This window comes from Pezoporus wallicus, unplaced genomic scaffold (assembly GCF_028554395.1).
Source record: "Pezoporus wallicus isolate ANWC-B61680 ecotype Strahan unplaced genomic scaffold, APGP_CSIRO_Pwel_v1 contig_360, whole genome shotgun sequence".
NCBI lineage: Eukaryota > Metazoa > Chordata > Aves > Psittaciformes > Psittacidae > Pezoporus > Pezoporus wallicus.
The window spans coordinates 5,229,883-5,250,750 of NW_026640059.1; the positions used below are offsets into that span (position 1 = coordinate 5,229,883).

The following is a 20,868-nucleotide window of genomic DNA, read 5'->3' on the forward strand; positions in this document are numbered from 1 at the left end:
TGAAACGGTGAAAAGCGTAAGATCATGGTTGATGAGACAATGAAATTCAAGTTCCAGATGTGTAACAACAACCTATATTTAAAATAATGCATTCACTGGAATGAATGTGAAAATGTACATTTAGCTGTAGCTCTTTAAAAAATAGAATCCTGAAGAAAAATGGTTCAGCATCTGCCTACTTGCTGGGTGGACGTATTTTCCAGGTTGCTGTACTGGACAGACAGTAAAAGCTTCTTTGTTACCACATCTAGAATGACACTTGATGTAAATTAACTTGCACAAAAATAATTGTTCTGCAGAGGCATCCCACCCACCTTTTAAGGTATATGATACCACGAGTATCACAAATACAATACACATTAAGATGTATTTACAGTCAGTGCAGCAGTATGCAGTAAATACAGTAACTTGTGATTTTTATTTATAGAGCATTTGGCCTGAAGGACAAGCAACATTTGTGCATATGAATTCTGGCATCCTTACAAAAAACACAGTAACTCACAGCCTGCTGGAGAAATAATGGAAACCACCAATAAGTAAAACTTCCTTTTTTTTCCCTGTCAGTTTTTAAGTAGCATTTAACATCCTAACAGGAATTACTTTTCAGCTTTATTTCCTGTGATTGGCATTTCCAAGTACAGACAGGAATATAAAATTGGTCTCCTTTTAAATATATACCATTTTCTAAGCATAGCCGCACCATATATTCTTGTGACTTTTCTGCTGGTTAATTCTGGCTACTTTAATCTTAAAAGTATTCCCTGATTTTTGTAAGGTAAACAGGTGGGGTTTTTCCCCAAACTTCATGTTGTATACTACACAAAACTGCACTAAGCATACATAAACATATCCTTTCAGTTTATTCAAATATCAAAGGAGGTATTTTCATAGTGTTCAAGAATCAAAACCAATCTGGTTCAAACTGAGGGAAAAAAAACCCTCTTCTAAAGTCAAGCACCTCCATTATCACAACCTTTGACCTATGCAAAATTTCCCATGTACCTCACCTTACCTCTAGATTCTGACATTCCTGAGCCGAGTTTGTGGGAAGGCCAATCCATCTGATTTCCTTCTTCTCTTTTGAAATTATGTTCATTGCCATCAGGACATTAAGAGCATCATAAACTCTCCGCCTAATGTTTTTCTGATCATAAGCCTGCTAAGAAAACAATACAGAATTAAGTACAATAAAAATTCAAAAAGGAAAAAGATATGGAACATATCCTTTAGAGATACACAGAAGATAAAAAGCTGGAATGGCAGTTCAGTTCAGAGGGGTATTAAAACATGATGCCTTTATCAGTGCTACTACTTGGGTACCACGTGAGCTCTCTGGTTGCAGATGGAAGCCTCAGGCCTGCTTGAAGCCTCTATGCAGCAGATTCACACCTTGGTAAGTCTGTTCCAGTTGAGAAGCCTAACTACTTTGACATACTTCTCTAATTTGCTTAGAGAAATCTAAGAGGGAAATCTTAGAAATCTAGAGGGAGGTCAATTCTTGATTTTAATTCTGTATTTTTAAATTTCAGAGGGTAAAGTCTTTATATTTGGGAAGTAGTTAAGTAATGAAGGAAGATATCTGGTGTGGCAGGACAGTGCAGAAACAGAAGAGGCGCAATTCCATGATAAACCAGCCAGTTTTTTGATGGTGCAACACATTTCCAAATGTATTTGCTTACCGAGTCTGTGGCTAGGTGACTGTTAGAGTTTGTGAATTCCAATACCAGCTCATCAGCAACTTCATTGTACGAAGTTGTTCCTTTACGTTGAACTTTTTCACATACTTTCATTGAAAAATGCCTCAGACCCTTCCCATTTTTATCTCCTTTTTTGCTTCTCTTACTGGAAGGAAAAAAAAAAAAAGTTTTAATACATCGCGTCTTAGTAAGCTACATTGTAACACAGCAAAAGGCCACTTTTTCCAACAGGAATCAGGACTGATGACATCATGTACTACCTAAACGAAAAATAAAGATGTTCTGCTTTTTTGAATCAGCTTCTTGTTTCTTTCATATTGGCAAAAAAAAAGTGCACTGGAATCCTTTCCCCTTTCTCAGCCATTGCTACATGGATAGTGCTTGAACACATGCTGCTGGGCTGATGCTTAGAAAACTACATTTGTAATTCATCTCCAGGTAGTTTCACAAAAGAACAACCAAAAAATGGGGAAAACCTTACAAGATGTTTAAGTGCTTGAAGCCAGACTTACAGGCAACTCATGTTTGTGCTTAAAATAGAAAGCAAAGAGTAATGAATTGTAACTACAAGGAATAACATACCACACAGCTTTTAGGTGGAAGTGGGAACATGACTCCCATCTCTGCAGAGCAGATCTGAAGAAGCAAAAGAAAGTCTCAACTGTATGCATCAAATACATGTTTGAGAAAACTCACCTTTCTGAAAAATCGGACTCTATAAATTCTTGGGTCCGCTTTCTGTCCCTAGGCAAAGACAATTCAAAATTAAGATTAAAATCACGTTATACATTTCAACCAATAAAATGAACATATTTGGGCCCTAATGTTTACTCTTATTTGTTACTGAAAAGGGGAGAATAGCATACACAGAGCTTGACAAAAAGTGAGGGGAGGTGGTCAGGACTTTGGAGTTTTTCTAAGATCACTGCCATAGAACTTCTAATCCCAATTTTACCATGCTTTGCCTGTATAATTTTAGGGAACTCATTGCATCAGAAACCATAGGAAGCGCTGGTGGGAGCTAGATAGATAGATAACCAAATCTCTTCAACAAGGAGAAGCTGGGCTCCTTTGAAAATTCCTATTTAAAATTTCTCCCTCTGGGAGAAAAATGCATTTAAACATTGCACAAATCTATCCTGTATTTCCAGGATACTATGTTTTGGTACCTTTAAACAAAAAACAAGGTAAAATACTAAGCAGTTCATATAAGAGCTGATGCATACAGAGCTGAAAGCGATACGCTGAGGAAGTAGTTGAGTTCTGCACAGGAGCAACAGTCACTGGTCACTGCCAGTTTCCTTAGTAGTTCTGTTCATTATCTACAGCAAGCAGACTGCAGAAGGTATATTCCAAACTTGTCTTTTATTCTTGCAGGTGATACAGTGCACACAGTGCTGAAGAGCTCGCGGTATATTACTTCACATTGTTACCTTACCATTTCAAAACCAGGGCTCACAGCAGATACTTTTGCAGCTAAAACCTGGCAATGCTAAAAAACGGAGCTGAACAAAAATTGTGGATTTGAAGCTCCATGCCATGAAAGCCTCATGTGTCTGGTTGCACAACCCAGAACCCACCAATAGACGTCTTCCTCAGCACTGCAGGATCTGTGTCTGTGGCAACCCCTGTCCATGGTGCTTAACGTCACAGGCCATGTGGTTTGGGCTGACTGCAGTTGGCGCAGGGGCTGCTGTGTTCCTGTGCACAACAGGGACCTGGACTGGCAGTAAATGAAAGGAGAGCTGCCCCAGGACTGTAAGCCAGGCTGATGAAGGTAGTATGGAGCCCTGAGAGTGAACATGCTCTTGTCTCATTTGATTTTGGAAACAACTTGGAATCTGTGAAGAGGAGCAAACAATGGGTAAAGCAAGGAGCCTGGGTTTGTGGTCCTCTGGAACTGTCTTCAGCAAGGGGTCACCTCTTAGGCTTGGCAGTACCACAGAGCCTTCCTCAACTCTGATTTTCAGATGAAAATATGACCTGTTGTATGGACTTCTGCAGGGATCAATACTGATCAGCCAGTCTGGAGAGAACATCTTGCTCCTTTTTATGGGTGAAACAATAGTTAGGCTCATTGGAAATACTGTGGATTTTTACAGGATATGAATGAAAGGATGGTGCTCTTCCTTGGTGGTGGTGGTTGACACACTGCAATAGGCTTCCCTCTGGTAATCTCCATCACCAGGTTTTGATGAAGCTTAAGAAAGCTAATGAGTGTTGAGTCTTTGGTTTAGCAGCTGTGAACAAACACTGCCGCTTTTCCCCTCCTCTGGGGACTGAACCAACTTCTGTCTGGCCTCCACATGTCCCAAAATTTGGTGGAACAAAGTAATCTTTGAAAACTCTTTTTCCAAATAAAATCAGAACTAAGAGATTTAAAAGGGATTTATGGAAATAAACACATTCTCAGGGAAAAAAAAAATCCTAACTTAAAGACATCCCAGTTGGGCATGCAGTTTAATGATTTGGTGCTCAGGATACAGTGACTGGGAAGTACAAGCCTAGGACACTCCTTGCTTACAGCACAGAATAAAGAAAGTCAAGGTACAAGTACTGTACTCTCCCCTTCAGCTGTTTCTTAGATACTCCATTTTGCCACCTCTGGGGCTGGAAAGGTACCACTGACACTCATCACTGATTACAGAAGTTAACCAAAATGCAGAAATAAATGTTTAATTTTCAGAGACAAAGCACTACATCTGTCTTGAGACAGAAATGCTCAGCAGTACTGGTATTGAAAGAAAAACCAAACCATGAAATACTGTAAAGACCAGATTTCCTTAGAGGAGATAAAGACAGTCATGTTACTATGAAGTATCTCAGAACCCCATGAAAACTTGTTGCTATTGTAAAATAGCAGTAGAAGTACAACACTGATTACATTCAACATTTTCCATTAGAGTTAGGTCTTAAACACCTTTGAAAATGTTTCTGAGTGTCTCTCCCTCTGTTGGCACCCTCCAATATGTTCAGTAGCAAAGCTATTTGGATATACCATGAATTAATAAAAAAAAAAAAGGCTTGTTTTAACTGGACTCATGAATTTGCGACTCTTTCTCATATGCTGCCATGGAAAAAAAATTAGACTGTGAAGTGACCAGTGCTTGCACTTCCATGCTCATGTGCTCCAGACATCAAAAGTGCATAACAGGCTGAAGAGCATACTCCTTTATAGTTGTGCAGGAACCAGAAGGTTTGATGCCACATATAGACACAACAGTATAAATAAAGGAAAAGATGAGAACAGATCCTCAAACACCTTTTAATAAAACAAAAATCTTACCCTGGGACCCAGCCAGAAGCTTCTGTTATGTGTGCCTGTGTAACCATTGCTGGAGCTGGGTTATATGGACTCCCAATGAGAACACTCCCCGAATTTGTTAGTCTTTGTGATGTGCTTATGATCTGTGAAATTTAGAAATAAAAACACAGCTCTCTTAAGAAAGCAGAGTTTACCAGAGCCCCAGAGCCTCGCTAAGGGGAAAACCACCAAAAAAACCAACAAAACCCCAACAACTTCTGTACCAGATGCAAGCAGCAATCAAAACATACAGAAGAAATGTCATAAGCAGCTCTTCATACATGAAGGTAATCACAATGCTGTTAAGATTTCTACTAATTGCACCATATTACTGTATTACTCATCTAGACAAGAACTAAACAAGTTCTGGCAGATAAGATCTATGCCCATGCACATCTGTTTCCTCAAAAGTACTCCCAGGCAACTTCTTGATCGCTGCAATCAATAAAACTTCCTTTCCTTTGCCTCTTATAATTATTTGCCTTTTGTACCTGAGACAACCTGAGCTGCAGGCAAAGCATTCCCAGCAGTTTCCAGCATTCACGAGATCTCAAGGCATTCCAGCAAGCTAATAACACAACACTGTACCTCTGGAATGACGTTTAAAGTCTATACAGCATGGACTGAACTTACATGTAGTCAAACCTGGAGAAATTGTACAGTGTTTGTTAACACTAAGACACTTGGTCACAATTCTTAAATCTCATCTAATTAATTCAGACAGTACATAAAACCAGAACAGTATTAATTTGTTAAACTTTAAAAGAAAATACATGGTAAATTATTTTTATTCCAGTATGGTAAATTCATACCAAAGCTGCCTAGACAATGCTTTTTACTCATATGCCTTATTTCACTTTTTAAAACTTTACTGTGCTCCGTTTGTGACATTTTAAGTACTGACTGTATTAAACTCTGTAGTTTCCTTTACTACTTAACTTACTCAATAGCCATATAAGCACACAGCAGATACTTTGGTGTCCATCAGTATTGTTTAAACAAGTACAAAAAATGTTATCTGAAGAATTTTGCATTTCCTTAGCTCATGGCGCATTACTTCACATCCGTCTCAGCACTACATTGTAATTACATATATGTATTTTTTGTCTTAAAGACTTAAAATGACCTTACTTATTTTTTGCAAGTGAATAGCTTGACAAAAACAAGTGAAACCAGAAATTCAGGGAAACCACCACACAGGTACGAGTTAGATATTTAGTGGCTGATAGTGGAGAGCAGAATATCCCAGGCTGGCTGCTTTACACACAGTTTTCGACTGAATGATTAATTTGGGAAAGCTTGCTTAGGCTCAGCACTGGTGTAACACAAGGACGTGAGAGTCAGTAATGCAACATTTCTATTAAACATCGGTCTAGTCCATTAACTTTTTACACCAGTTTCTTGCAGCACTAAAAGCACGTCTATTTACAGTGAGCGTATGGTTCTGCAGCAAACTGCAGACACGTGCCACAGAGATGTTAACTATTTTGCACATTGAAATGCATTTCATCACATTCCACCCTCTCTGAAGTTTCAGATTGCTCTACTGATGCCTTGTAAATCACAGATCAAACGTATTGTAAAGGAGTATTTTATATCCAGCCTCTTCATTTTCGGGTGACCACTGTAACAGAGGTAGCAAATCACAATGGGACCAACTATGTCCCCTGTCCCTTGGTGCCATCTAGTGTTGAGGGACCCCGGCAGCAGCAGTCCCCTCCCATGGCTGTCACCCCTTTCCCAACAAAAAAAATCCAGCCCAGAGCTACCTGTTATAGCCACAGGTATTCACTGCATAGTATAAAACAAAACAGAAGACCTCATCCTGATTTAGCAAACAGAGCACCTGTAGGATGTGTTAAATTCCTGTAATTAAACACATTTTATCAGTAACATGCCCTTGTATTTATGCCCACAGACCAAATCTAAAGAAGCTATAACAAACTCTCATACAGAAGAATCCAGCCTGCAGATTGTGCTGATTCCACTGTTTGCCCAGCCATGCCCCAGGGGATTCATGGTCACCATGCGGCCAACAGCCCCCTCCACTGCCCCTGGGGCTGTGTGCTGGCCTGGAGAGCCTAGAGTGCCCGAAGGGCTGAAGCCTGCAGTGGCTAAATAACACTAGAACCCCTTTGCAGCAGCAGGGTATTGCTAAGGCAGGCAAGAGCAAAGGAGTGCTGACATTCCCTCTGTTATGAACTTGCAAACATTCTCTTTTAATGGTCTAGCAGACAACACACACAGCTCTCCACTGATGTTTTACAAGGCCTGCGTAAATGGCTATTTAATAAAAAAATCTTTTCTGAATAGAGTTCTGTCCTTGCAAAGCAGCAGAGTAAAATAATAAGAAATTAAATATTATAAAAATACAAACTCCCAAAATACAGCTTCTGTAGCAGAACTACACCAGTGAAATGCCACAGGGCACAGGGCATGTGCTCCAACAGGACATGTACCAGGTATTGAGGCACTGAAGAGGACTGCTCCCTGGCAGACACCCTGTGGGTAGTACTGCAGCTGTAGAGCTCTGCACCATGGAGAACACAGTACAGGGGCTCCTGCAACGCCTGTGCCCCTCTATTCAACTGGGGACACTGAAGAACAGTGAGTGATGTGAAAAACACCCAACACAACTGTTTATAAAACTCATCAAATGGTAACTGCAGTCCGGATAAGTGCCTGGCAAGCAGGTTACTAGAAAAGGGTTCCCTGTATTGACATCACCTAATTAGTTCTCTGGCCACCAGAACACCCGATTTTTTTCTCAAAGCCAAGACTGGCAACACACACACACGGTTATCACTGACAGGAAAAGACAGTTTTAACAAGAGGAGCTTAAATAAGTTGTATCTCCAGTGTCACACTCAAGACATTTACTGCTTGGTGCTGCTGGAGATCCACTGGTGAGAACATGACTCACAATAGTCGAAGAGTTTCAATAAAATTCTTAATGGGATTTTTTGGTCTTTTTTTTTTTTTTTCTTACCACACTTCTGAGTTAAAATAGCAGCTGGTGAAGTGTATTCATGTCCATTCAAAGCCAGGAGGACAGGTACCCCCCAGGGTCACATATGCAGGATGGCTGCTGCCAGTGGCAATACCCACACATCATCACCCCTCCACCCAGGTGGGGCACCTGAGCAGCCTTTGCAGCTGAGGCAGGAAGCAGCATGTTCTTAGCACTACTCACATCTTTGCTTTTGATGTTTCCATTTTACACTAGCAGGAAGGCATGTGGCTTGTTACACAAGTTAGAACTTACCATTTGGGGTCCAACATTCACATTGATCGGTCCTAAGGTTTTTGGCAAAATCTTCGTTGGAGAGTTGGTGCTGGAAACTGGCAATGTGATTATTGAAATGTTACCTAAAGAGAGCAGTAAAAAGAGTTCTAAATTACTTCCTTAGTAATCGATGACTAACACTTTGGCAAATTCTCACATCATTTGAACAGTTTGGACTCAGGTTAGCTTTTTTGACTCATCCACTGCAAACACACCTTCACATAAAAGCCTCCAGACCTTTCAGCAGATGTCACAGGAACACCTCACGGAACTACAGCTGCAATACTTTACCTTTAAAATTATGTGTGTTTTATTTCGAGAAACAACTTCTTGCCTAAGAGCACACCGCCTGTCATACCTCAGCACTAACAGTTAACATGAGTGCACTTTTTTCTAGAAGTTGGCATACAAACCCTATTTATAACATAAGCACATGTACAAAGTGTTATTCTATAAACAGAACCACAGAACAGTTTGGGCTGGAAAGGACCTTAAAGATCATCTGCTTTCAACTCCCTGCCATGGGCAGAGACACCAGTGAAGTAAGCCTATTGCAGTTTATCAGTGTAAATGACACCTTTACTACTTACCTGAAGTACCAGTGTGGGCAGCTGGACATCAAGATAAAGCCAGCCACGTGATCTCTAATCCAGCATGTAATCATCCCAAGATGTTTATCATCTTTATGATCCTGGACTGCTTATGGATCTAGCTCATCCTGCCCTCAGGAAGTGCAGCTCTATGCCAAGGGCCTCAAAAATGGTGCTGCTTCTCCTCTAGGCCAAATCGTATCTTGTTTTCTTGATAACTCAGACTTATTGTCTTAATCAAACTGTCATGCAGTACTACCATTAGCCCACGAGTGTTCAAACTGGTGCATACAAGCCACTCAAAGCAGTGAATACATTTATCTGTGGGTATGGTGGCAGCAGCAGCTCCTGTCTCTATGACAGTTCCAAAGCAAAAGAGCTGGGAAATGATCAAACAACTCCTCCAACTGTTACACACATGGCGAATGGGTCTGGAGGCAGAATCAGATACAAGGAGGAGTTGGCATTGCCTCGTAATCCAGGGGCAGCTTGGACCTGGCTGGGGTCATGGGCTGTAAAGACAAGGATTGGCTCCTGAAGAGCCACTGAGACTCCCCAGCACCAGCAGATGGAAACTGAAGGCACTGGCATTGATTGGTTCATCAGAACAGCGCACACCCAACCCTCACCAAACCTCCCTGACACAGGAGCTGGCCCGTAGCCAGCTGAGCTCAGATGGTCCCAAGGTGACTTGGTGGGGCTGCACATCACTGTTCCCCGGTCTTTTCTCATATAAGCTGTTCCCCTCCACTGCTCACTTTACTATTCTCATGTGGTCCTGAACCATGGTCGTTCAGGTTATTATTTTAGTGCACCTATGTTCTGCCATGAAGTAACTGGAAAATCATACATTCAACAGTGTAGCTTCTCTATAACATGAAACAGAGCAACACAATTGAGAGAAAAAGAAAACTTAAAGGATCTTCTGTAGGTACAGCACAGAGGTTGAACAGATGTACACAGGCACATCTGCCCCTTACAAAAATGAACACGTACGAGAAATATTTACAATTTCAGACAAGAATGCTGTAATGTTCTGTGTAAATTCCTTCAGCATCTGGAGTAACACTACTACTTGATGCTGATTTTCCAAAAGGCAGATCTGTATCTGAGAACATCCGCAGAAGCAGCTTGTTTTTTCTCAACTCAATAAATTGAGTGATCTATGGGTCAACTAAATCACCTAGGAAAAAAGCCCTCTTACAGACCCCACACATTCACAAACCCACCCAATACCTTCCTGCTCTGTTATGAAACGGCTCTTGTGAGGTAGTGCTAGAGTGCACAAGACAACAATAATTCCTGACTTATGTACACTGTGTTCCCATTTTGAGCTCAAAATAGCTCTCTAAACTGGCCAGTCACTTGTCAGTTTTACTTTTGCCACAGGATTTTGCCCAGGATGTGCTAAACTGTGCTGGCATATTCCCATCAAAATGTAACTTCCCCTCCCACTGCAGGCTGCTGTTATCAGTGATGTGCCTGTCACTTCCCAGTACTGCTGTAGAAATCTCTTTGCTGCAGCAGCTGAAACTTGTGGCACCTTTTCCTCTGGGATCAGCTCTCACGCTTTCTCCTTGCCCCTTTTCTGATCAGAGGAAACAAATTACTTTCGCTAGTGCCAACCACATAAGGTCACATGGAAAGTGCAGTTAAACCCCGAGATGTCAGCTCCCACAGGGCTACACCTGAGCCACCTCCAGCCACCCTGCTGGCCTGCAAGAGGCACTGTAACATCACGATTCACAATGCAAGACTGGAACATGTCAGACTCACTGTACTGTACAACTAGCACAGCTGGTGTACAGTCAAGACTCACTGTACCATACAACTAGCACTGCTGGTGTACAGTACAGTTAGCACTGCTGTTGTCAGATATGCATCTACCCACCACCCCACATCAGTCGCTGTGCATGCAGTGCGTTTCCTTCTCAAAACGTGGCAGGTACCTGGTGATCTCTTTGCACATACGTACATATGTACCTTCCCTTGCATGTGTGCGTACACAGACAGACTCTCTGAAAACTGTAGCTTAAAAATACAATACCCACAGCCAAAGCCACACACAACCACCAGATTTACTGCACCAGTCCTGGGAAAAAACCCTAATGCAGAGCTACTGCTGCACTGAGCTTTCATGCACAAGGCTACCCAGATAAAGGTATACAACCATCATTAAGGCAGCTTTAGTAGAGTCCTTTGAATTACTTCATTTAAAAAAGACAGTTGCTTACATATGACATATGCTTTGAAGTGTTTTTGATTAGAGTTGCTGTAGGTAAGAAACATTTTCATCTTCTAATCCCTACACAAATCCCACATTTAGCAGCAGCAGTGTCAAAATGATCTTAAGAACTGATCAACCTTCCCTGCCCTTTATCTTCCTTTTTAACTCCTTTATGGGTAAATACAAGCGTGTGACTGTATAGACTTTTAAACACAGGTAGGATGGAAAGGGACCAGTTTATTTTTGTGAGTGAGGTCTCTCTCTTCCAGCACGGACAGAAGGAAAGAGCAACCGAACTTTTCACAATGAGGCCATTCTGTGTATACATCAGCAGTTGAAAAACCAGTAAATAAAAAGTTTTATCACTTATGAATAAAATATTCACTACCTCATGGGTTTCTGTTTGTTTGTTTGTTTGTTTGGGGTTCCCCCCCCCCCCCAGAATAGGGTCATAGTCCAGATAGATACTCATGTGACCTCAACTGCTCCAAATACTTAATGGTGGAAGCACCACCCTCCCATCTCTCCTCACAGCATAGATGATGTTTGGTTCAGTTATATCACACCAGCACCCCAACCTGAAGAGACAGATTTTGCAGTTGGTATCACCAATGCCACTACTCTAAACAGAGAAACCCAACTTCCAAGAGCATCCTATCTTGCCCGTGGCCCTTGTGTAGTGGCAGCCCAGGTCTGTGGGACACAGCTGCCACAGAAAGACCTGGAGTTTCCCAGGACAACATCATCACCGCAAACGGAACTGCAGCACAAGTACAATAAGCTCTGAGAGGGGGCACTTGCTTGTTAAGGTGACTGGCTGTGTTTTACACCAGACCGTCAAGGCTGTCAAGGCCAGTGCACCTCTGTTTGCTGAAGAGCTGGCAATCTCCAGAGTTCTGAAAGAACGGTAGTGTTACAAAACAGCATTAACAGGAACGATTTCTTCAAGGCTTTTTTTATAGAACAGCACAGAAAACTAGGAGGAAGTAGGTGTCACGCAGCAGATCATCTAAAAATATTCAACAGACTTCTAAATCATACTCAACAGATTTCTGTATTCAACTTGAAGCAGAAATAACACCAAACAAATTCTCTACACACTTTATCATACAGTAACTGTAAAGGTTTTACACATGATTAGATTCCAAATAAATACCAAGTCTTAATAGCTCTCATCATCTGGGGACAAAAAAAAGACTACACTGGTTTATGTTCCAGTGAAAACCAGCAGTGGGTACACTGATAAGCTGAACACAATGAGACCCATCAGCCTCCTAGTCACGGTCATCTTAACTCATGGATGAAAAAGGCCAGCAGAGATAGATCAAACTAGAATGATTTGTATAATAATACTCAATTCTTAAATAATGTTTCTCAGCAGTTTCAAAGCACAAAAGATGGGTGTCATTATTCCCACTTCACCTATGGAAAACCAAACACATGGGAAAGAGCCCCACTTCAAACTCTCACAGAGGGGCTTTAACTGCAATATATATAACCGTACCACAAACTGAGCATGCTAGTCACTGATGGAAATGCAAAAGTAAAAGAAATCCAGTGGGCATACGTATGTTTCTCTTAGAACAAAAGCACTTTGCTTCCACATAATAATTTGTAGAATAATAATAATAATTTGTAGAATAGTAATGTTCTACAAATAATTTTCTGTCCCTCGGTCAGCACTATTAGTGTTTCTCATGGAACAAAACCACTGTTGTTATTCTTTCATATTTAGAAAAATCAATCACTGTATAACTATGATCTGCCCTGGCACTTGCAAAATATTTTTACTTGCACACACACAAAAAAAATCAATTTAAATGCTTCTCAGCCTCAAGGAGTCACAGAACAAAGTGGTTTATGTTCATGTATACTCACATGCACACACTAACCAGCCCATAACACTAAAACATTGTGTGACCTCCTAAATAACTTGACACAAACAACGTGGACTCCCTTACAAATATGAAGCTAAGGAGGTTTTAGAGATTCCCCCCCTCCCCGTATAACTTAATCTGTTGGGTCTGCAGCTTAGTTACAAAAATAATCAGGAACAATGTCAACCAAAATCTATAGCATCTGTCAGAGCCAGTTTCAAGGGAACCATAGCTGATGGAAGCTGGGGCCAGGCAGTTAGGATCATATGCAATGCGCACATAGATAAAAAAACGCCTTTGAATTTTTAGACAAAACACCAGGGAAGTGCTGCTAATCTGGATTACATATTCAGATCTCTGGAAAAAAAAAAAAATCCACATTTTTAGAAGTATACCAAGACCAGCCATTGTAAATAATACAGACTATGGCTTGACAGTGATGGCACAAAAACCCAGTTCAGACTTGTGAAATACTGGAAGCCCAATAAAACATTTTGCAATAATGTGTGATGTGTCCTCTGGGTCCTCTATGACACTACAGCATGAACTGATCTCCAAGATCAGGACAGAGTAGTATAAAGCATACAGAAAACCTGAACTATTTGCATGTTATTAGTACACACATATTTTCTTGGTACATTAGTTCATTTGTTTCTCACACAAACTTACTAAGGCTATAAACCCAAGTTTAAAAACCCTAGATAGTCTGTAGAATCCCATACATATCTAGAATCACATGAAATCAAAGAGATCTACAGAAAAAAAAAACTGGGGAAGATGGTATTACACTGTACTACAGCCTTACACTGACCAGTACATTTTCAGTCTTTCCCTATTCAACTGAGATAACTTTATAGCAGATAACAGTTGCATGAATCTCTGAGTACAAAGAACAGGCCTACTGATAAGCAATTCTGTTGTCCTGCTCATTTGAGCAAATCTCTTCAAGCACACAATGAACTCCCAGGGCTCTCCAGGCCTCGAGCCCTGGTCAGATATCCAGCACTGCCACTAAAACTCATTCATGCAGACTTGTCATCAACCCACATTCCTGCCCACAAGCACAGCCATGGCTATGGCTATGCAGTGAACTTGCCTCATTTTCCTGTGGCAAGGGGGAACACTGGGCGTGTTTCAGCTTAATCTGCCCAGTGAACTGCTCAGCCACCTACACAGTTAGACTGGCACCAACTAAGGAAATGCTCAAAAGCAGCTGCGAGCTGACCAGAGACAACTTCACTGCTGCCAGAGAAAATGTCTATCAAAGCAATCTAAAAGATACCTGCCTTACCACTTCCTTCACAGGAGCACAGGCATAAGGCAGTCCTGTGCACTGAGAAGTTTCTGGAACACCAGCTCTATCAGGACGTAATAAAAACTAAATAGTGGGGAAAAAAAAAAAAAAGCCTAATGAAATAAAGTTTATTGTGAAGTTGCATTAAAAGTTATGATTCCCACCCAAAACAATCTGGATTGCAATCTGATCTGATTAAAGGATCATCCTTCCCTCATGAAGGCTGCTGCAAGACAGGTGGTCTAGAGCTGAGCTCCCTTTTCCCTCCCCACCTATAAACAGAGCACAATGTAAATTCACAGATTTTGAGAATATACACTATTAACTAAGGACAGTGCAATTCACCAAAATTATTGTGTTAGTCTCCATTGCACTTTTTAAAATGAGAAGTAAATGTCACTCAACCAGCTGGGAACTGTTGCTTCTTCCTTTCACACCTATCAACTAGTAATTATCCACTCACTGTTCATAGATCAAAGTGGATCAGTACCCAGTGTCTTCACTCAAATACAGGCACACTGGCTCAGCCAGTAGATTTTTGTTTAGAAGGCAAACAGAACAGTTAACCTGTGAAATTAATTCAGTTTTTACATTCAAGACCATTCCCTATGAAAGATAACAAATTATGGTTTCAGTAACTTTTGCTGTTTTTTCCCAGGCACTCACAAATTTAGAGTTCTTTAAGTGTTCAGGACATTATCTATTGAAAACTAAAATTCTGTTCCAGGGAACTTCTCAGTGTATTTAATTGATCTGATTTACTTTTGGCAATATCCCTTACCCGCAAGTCATGTATGTTGAGTACTTTTAAAACAAGCTAAAAGCATGATGAAGTAAGATCTTGGAAATACTATCATTAAAAATGCAATCTATCTAATATAAGCTAATCTTTACTAGACTTTTTTCTTTAGCTCAGATGTATTACCTTTTTATTCCTATCAGCAGCTGTGAGTTTTGAATGACACAACCGCAGACATCTTTTTTTTCAGAGACAAATTCTTAATGGGAGCTTTCTGGCTCCAAGTCTGGCAAAACTTTTTTTCCCCAAAATCAAACCTTCATGATAATTACTATTGATTTCACAGTGATTTTTGCTGTAGTTGTAACTGTTGTGATCAATCCCCCAACTTCTCCTGTTATGAAAAACATTAACTCATGCTAACACCACCTTCCCTCTCCCCTAGCTGAACCTACTGTTCTTGGTAAAATACGTACTTAACAAGCAGTTACAAGAAACTTCAGGCAGAAACAGAGAATAGTTGGGACAAACCTCTGGAGGTCATCTTGTCCAAGCCCTCTGCCCAAGCAGGGCCACCCACAGCAGGCTGCCAAGGACTCTATCCAGATGGTTTTTGAATATCCCCAAGGATGGAGATCCATAACCTCTCTGTGCCAGTGCTCAGTCTCCCTCATAGTAAAAACTGTTTCATGATGTTCAGGGAAAATGCCCTATGTTTCAGGCTGTGCCCATGCCTCTGATCCTGTCAGCGGTAGCACTGAGGAGGCCCTGGCCTCATCCTCTATGCACCCTCCATTACATTAGCAAATTGCCCCTGACCCTTCTCTTCACCAGACTACAGTCCCAGCTCTCTCAGCCTTTCCCCGTTTGAGATGTTAACAGTCCCTTCACGATCTTCACGGCCCTTGCCTCAATTCTCTCCACGATGGCTGGCTCCTTCACCGGGAAGCCCCGTAACTCCCAGCAGTGGCTTCACCAGGGCTGAGGTGTGGGGAAGAGTCACCTCCCTCGACCTGCCGGCAGCACTTCTCCCCTCCTCCAGTCTCCACCCTCCTGCATCCTCCACCGGCTCAAGCTCAACCTTCTGCCCACCAGCCCCACAGGTCCCCTCCGCACCGCTTGGCCCCAGCCTGTACCGCTGCAGGAGCCGTTCCCCCGCCACGGATCCCTCCGGGTTGCCCGGGCTGGCACCCCCGCCCCTGCGCTACCTCACGCCCCGCGGGCGCTTCCCACAACGCCCCAAGAACTCGGCGCCTCAGGAGGAGCCGCTTTCCCCGTGTTGGGCGCTTCCCGCCCGCCTCGAGCGGACCCTGCTCCCCCGCGAAGCGCCACCATGTTACGTTTAAACGGGGCGAGCGAGGGGCAGAGGGGGGAGTCCGGCCGAGCCCGCTCCTTTCCACTGCAGATGACGGCGGCACCCGCCCACGCGCCCCTTTGTTATCCGGGGCCTCGTGCGGCGGGTCCAAGCGCGAGCAGTCGCGCGCCGAGCAAGCCCCGGCGAAGCCCGCCCGAGTCCTGGCCGGCCTCGCGCCAGCCCCGACACGACTGCTGCCCTCACGCGGGCCCGCGGCGTCGGAACGCACAGCGCTGGCAGGGCAGCCCCACGCGCCTGGGAACCATTCTGCTCGCGCTGCAGCGCCTCCAGGCCCGGAGCGTGGCACAGACACCGCGCCAGCAGCGGGCACCGTGCGGGGCAGAGCAGGAGCCGCGTGTGCAGCCTCTACCCCACCGCAGCCCGGCTTGCTCTGCACGGGCCAGGCAGAAGGGTTTAAAACCTACGGCGCCTCCCAAATTTGCAGCTCTCCGCTTATCTTGTGCCGTTCAACGGAATCCTGAGAACACATCGTCCCTTCAGCTGTCGCTGCAGAAGGCAACAACCCGTGTCAGGTGTGTTCAGTTACAGCGCTCACCTCATGGCACCAGCCTCACTGCATTTACAGCTGGGAAGCAGCAGCTTCTCTGAGTACTGAAATGATTTGCAAGTAGTATCCTATTGCAAACCTTGCTTCGTACCTAGCAACTCCAGCACTCAGCAGATCAGATGGCCTAAACAGCAGAAGAGCCCCCAAAGCCCCAGACACCTGTGTAGATGCACAGCGGGCAGGTGAGGTGGAAAAAGGGAAATATAACCCCCATTTTCAAGAAGGGGAAAATGGATGACCCGGGGAATTACAGACCAGTCAGTCTCACCTCTGTGCCTGTAAAATCTTGGAGCAGATTCTCCTGGAAGGCATGCTAAGGCACATGAAAAACAACAAGGTGCTTGGTGACAGCCAGCATGGCTTCACTAAGGGGAAATCCTGCCTGACCAATGTGGTGGCCTTCTATGATGGCGCTACAGAACTGATGGACAGGGGTAGAGCAGTTGATGTCATCTACCTGGACTTGTGCAAAGCGTTTGACACTGTCCCACACGACATCCTTGTCTCTAAATTGGAGAGACATCAATTTGATGGATGGACCACTCGGTGGATAAAGAACTGGCTGGATGGCCACACACAAAGAGTTGTGGTCAACGGCTCAATGTCCAGCTGGAGACCAGTAACGAGTGGTGTCCCTCAGGTATTGGTGCTGGGACCGGTCTTGTTCAACATCTTTGTTGGTGACATGGACAGTGGGATTGAGTGCGCCCTCAGCAAGTTTGCCACTGACACTAACCTGTGTGATTCGGTTGATACGCTGGAGGGAAGGAATGCCATCCAGAGGGACCCTGACACCCTTGTGAGGTGGGCTGATGCCAACCTCATGAAGTTTAACCATGCCAAGTGCAAGGTCCTACACCTGGGTCAGAGCAATCCCAGGCACAGCTACAGGTTGGGCAGAGAAGAGATTCAGAGCAGCCCTGTGGAGAAGGACCTGGAGTGCTGGTCGATGAGAAACTTAACATGAGCCTGCTTCAGTGTGCACTCGCAGCCCAGAAAGCCAACTGTATCCTGGGCTGCATCAAAAGGAGCGTGACCAGCAGGTTGAAGAAGGTGATCCTGCCCCTCTACTCTGCTTTCGTGAGACCTCACCTGGAGTATTGTGTGCAGTTCTGGTGTCCTCAACATAAAAAGGACATGGAACTGTTGGAACAAGTCCAGAGGAGGGCCACGAGGATGATCAGGGGACTGGAGCACCTCCTGTATGAAGACAGGCTGAGAAAGTTGGGGCTGTTCAGCCTGGAGGAGAGAAGGCTGCGTGGAGACCTCATAGCAGCCTTCCAGTATCTGAAGGGGGCCTACAGGGATGCTGGGGAGAGACTCTTCATCAGGGACTGTAGTAACAGGACAAGCGGTAACAAGTTAAAATTTAAACAGGGGAAGTTTAGATTAGATATAAGAAGGAAATTCTTTGCTGTTAGGGTGGTGAGGCACTGGAATGGGTTGCCCAGGGAGGTTGTGAATACTCCATCCCTGGCGGTGTTCAATGCCAGGTTGGACGAAGCTTTGGGTGGTATCGTTTAGTGGAAGCTGTCCCTGCCCACGGCAGGGGGGTTGGAACTAGATGATCTTAAGGTCCTTTCCAACCCTAACTATTCTGTGACTCTAGGTGGCTTTATGGGACAAGTGACCGAGACATACAGACATGCCCTCTGCATGGCATCAGCATGAGAAGATTTGATTTTCCACTTTACACTATGTATGACCAGGATTACAAAACTGGAAGCGTTCAACTTCCTGACTGGGAACGCCTCCCAGACAGACTGAATTTTAAATCCTACTGGTTACACATGAACTCTACAGTATGTCTGATTTAATTCATTCACGGCTTGAAGCAATCACCCAAACCCACAACTGAGCTGTCATTATCCAACTCATCCACAAACCCAGTTATACAGGTTTGAGAACTAATTCGAACTACAGTACTTCATAATTTTAACAGAACACGCCAACTCCACAAAGACATCTTGCTACTCAGACTAGGACCTTACCTAAATAATGGAATACCTTAGTTGTCAACTTTATTAGGCACCAAAGTTCTGCCTGCATCAGGAGTGTGTCAGTCCTGTTGGCATGGCACATACCAGGAGTTTCTCCCAGTGGGCACAATCTATGACAAAACACTGGAAGAATACCTAACACCAACATACATATCTATCCCCAAGGCTAAGAGCAGCAACAGCCATCTGTTCTCCAAAACACGAGGGGAACCATCAATCCCTTTTGCATTCAGTAACTCAAGAGTACTCATTCACTAAAGAATGAGAACCAGGGCCATTTTTTTTTGTCTGGGAAAATTAAAATGCAGGTTTCCTACAGCAATAATTTTCATCACTAGTCTCCCAGGTACTTTCAGATAAGGAAATGATGCATAGTCAGCCCGGGCTGACATAGATGAACCATTCTGACTGTAACAGTAAGAATCTACTACTTGAATTATTTCACCCAATGATTGTCCTTGCAACAAGTGGCCCCTAGCATGGGGTGAGAACTCTGACCATTCGTCAAGAGCCAACCACGTGGGCATTCCCTCTCAGATGCAATGAGTATTCATTTCAAGCAGAGGAAACAAGCTCCAAATGCACATCCTTTAGCTGCAAGAGCCCGTTGCCTGTAAGTTAAAGGCAACAAATGGAGCAAAGTTGAACAAGAATTGTTCACTAAACAAAGCAAAAAACATTCTGAGTTAATGCTCTGCTAAGTACTGTCATGTTTCTTTCTAGGCACACATGGAAAGAAAAATCTAGCTCACTTTGGAATTAGGCAGCAAGTCTTTTTACAAGGATTACAAATTTGGATGTGATTTCTGCAATCACCACAAGTAAAACAAATTACTTAGTAAATCTGCATCATATTTAGATATAAATGGTACTACAGATTCTTCTTTTTCCCAGACATTATCTATACAAGGAATAAAAAAAAATTACTAAAAGTATTCTAAAACCCCCAAACAATACTACTACTAATAGGAAAAAAAAAAAACATCAAAAAGATGAGGTAGATCTAGAAGATCACAGCATTCCCTAACAAGCACAGGAAATAAGCAAGTAATAAGAAAACTGAATTCCCAAATATACTAAACCTGTCAACCTTTTTAGGAACAGTAATTCAGATTTAAAAATCAGTACAAGTGACACAGCAGTACTTTAAGACTTAGAGATTAAATTGCAATACCTAAGCAGTCTGTGAGCATTAACTTCTCCTGTAGCAAAATAAACCTGGAAAATATCCAGAGGTTGTGCATAGACACTAAAGGTCACAGTGGGAAAGGTAAATGAAGCCTGATCAAATGCATACAGGAACAGCAGCAACAGTAGCTGCTTCAGATATTCAGGGGAAAAACTCAGGGAGAAAAGAGATTTTGAAAGTTAAGCCTGTAAATGGAAAAAAAAAGGCAGAGAAGGCAATTTTGGAACACAAGGGTCAAGCAATTGATTGTACATTTCTAGTGCTTATTCTCCAAGAAGAATAAGCCAGTGTGAACAAGATGTTACATCTCAACAGAGATGTCAGTGATCTTTAATTATATTTCTAGGTTAAAAAAAAAATCCTTAGAGCATAGCATTTAAAAAAAACATAGAAGAATAGCGGTGAATAATATATCTGTCATCCCAGAACCAAAATCTAATGACTGGGATAAGGATCACTGAGATGTTACTACTAGCAGCAATGCCCTCTACTTGATAAGGTTACTCAATTCAGTTATTCTCTGAACAAATTAACTGCTTGTTTCAAATTATCTGAAAATGTTGCTCTTGTTCCCTAGTATCATGACACAGTAAACACAAAATAATGAACCAAAAAGTGCAATTATCACACCAGTGCACAGTAAATTAATTCTCAGAGGCCTAAAACAGCCTGTAATGTTCTGCATTGTTTAGAAAAGGAGGAAGATACCTTAGCTCCAGCCATTTGCTGTTTAGACTATTTCA

The 20,868-nt window shown here is 42.8% G+C and overlaps 1 protein-coding gene across 8 annotated transcripts in view; it reads right to left on the minus strand.

The window, feature by feature from the left end:
* The window catches only part of TFDP2 (transcription factor Dp-2), a 56,595-nt gene that overhangs the window by 16,988 nt on the left and 18,739 nt on the right, over positions 1 to 20,868 (minus strand). For 6 of the 8 annotated variants that reach the window (XM_057417125.1, XM_057417124.1, XM_057417127.1 and 3 more), the window contains 5 exons: positions 8,267 to 8,370; positions 4,984 to 5,105; positions 2,394 to 2,441; positions 1,680 to 1,842; positions 1,013 to 1,159 (listed from right to left, as the gene is read on the minus strand). In XM_057417125.1, the coding sequence (XP_057273108.1) occupies positions 1,013 to 1,159; positions 1,680 to 1,842; positions 2,394 to 2,441; positions 4,984 to 5,105; positions 8,267 to 8,370 (584 nt within the window). The remainder of the gene's footprint in view (positions 1 to 1,012; positions 1,160 to 1,679; positions 1,843 to 2,393; positions 2,442 to 4,983; positions 5,106 to 8,266; positions 8,371 to 20,868) is intronic. The other 2 variants (XM_057417126.1, XM_057417130.1) reach the window with 2 other exon arrangements.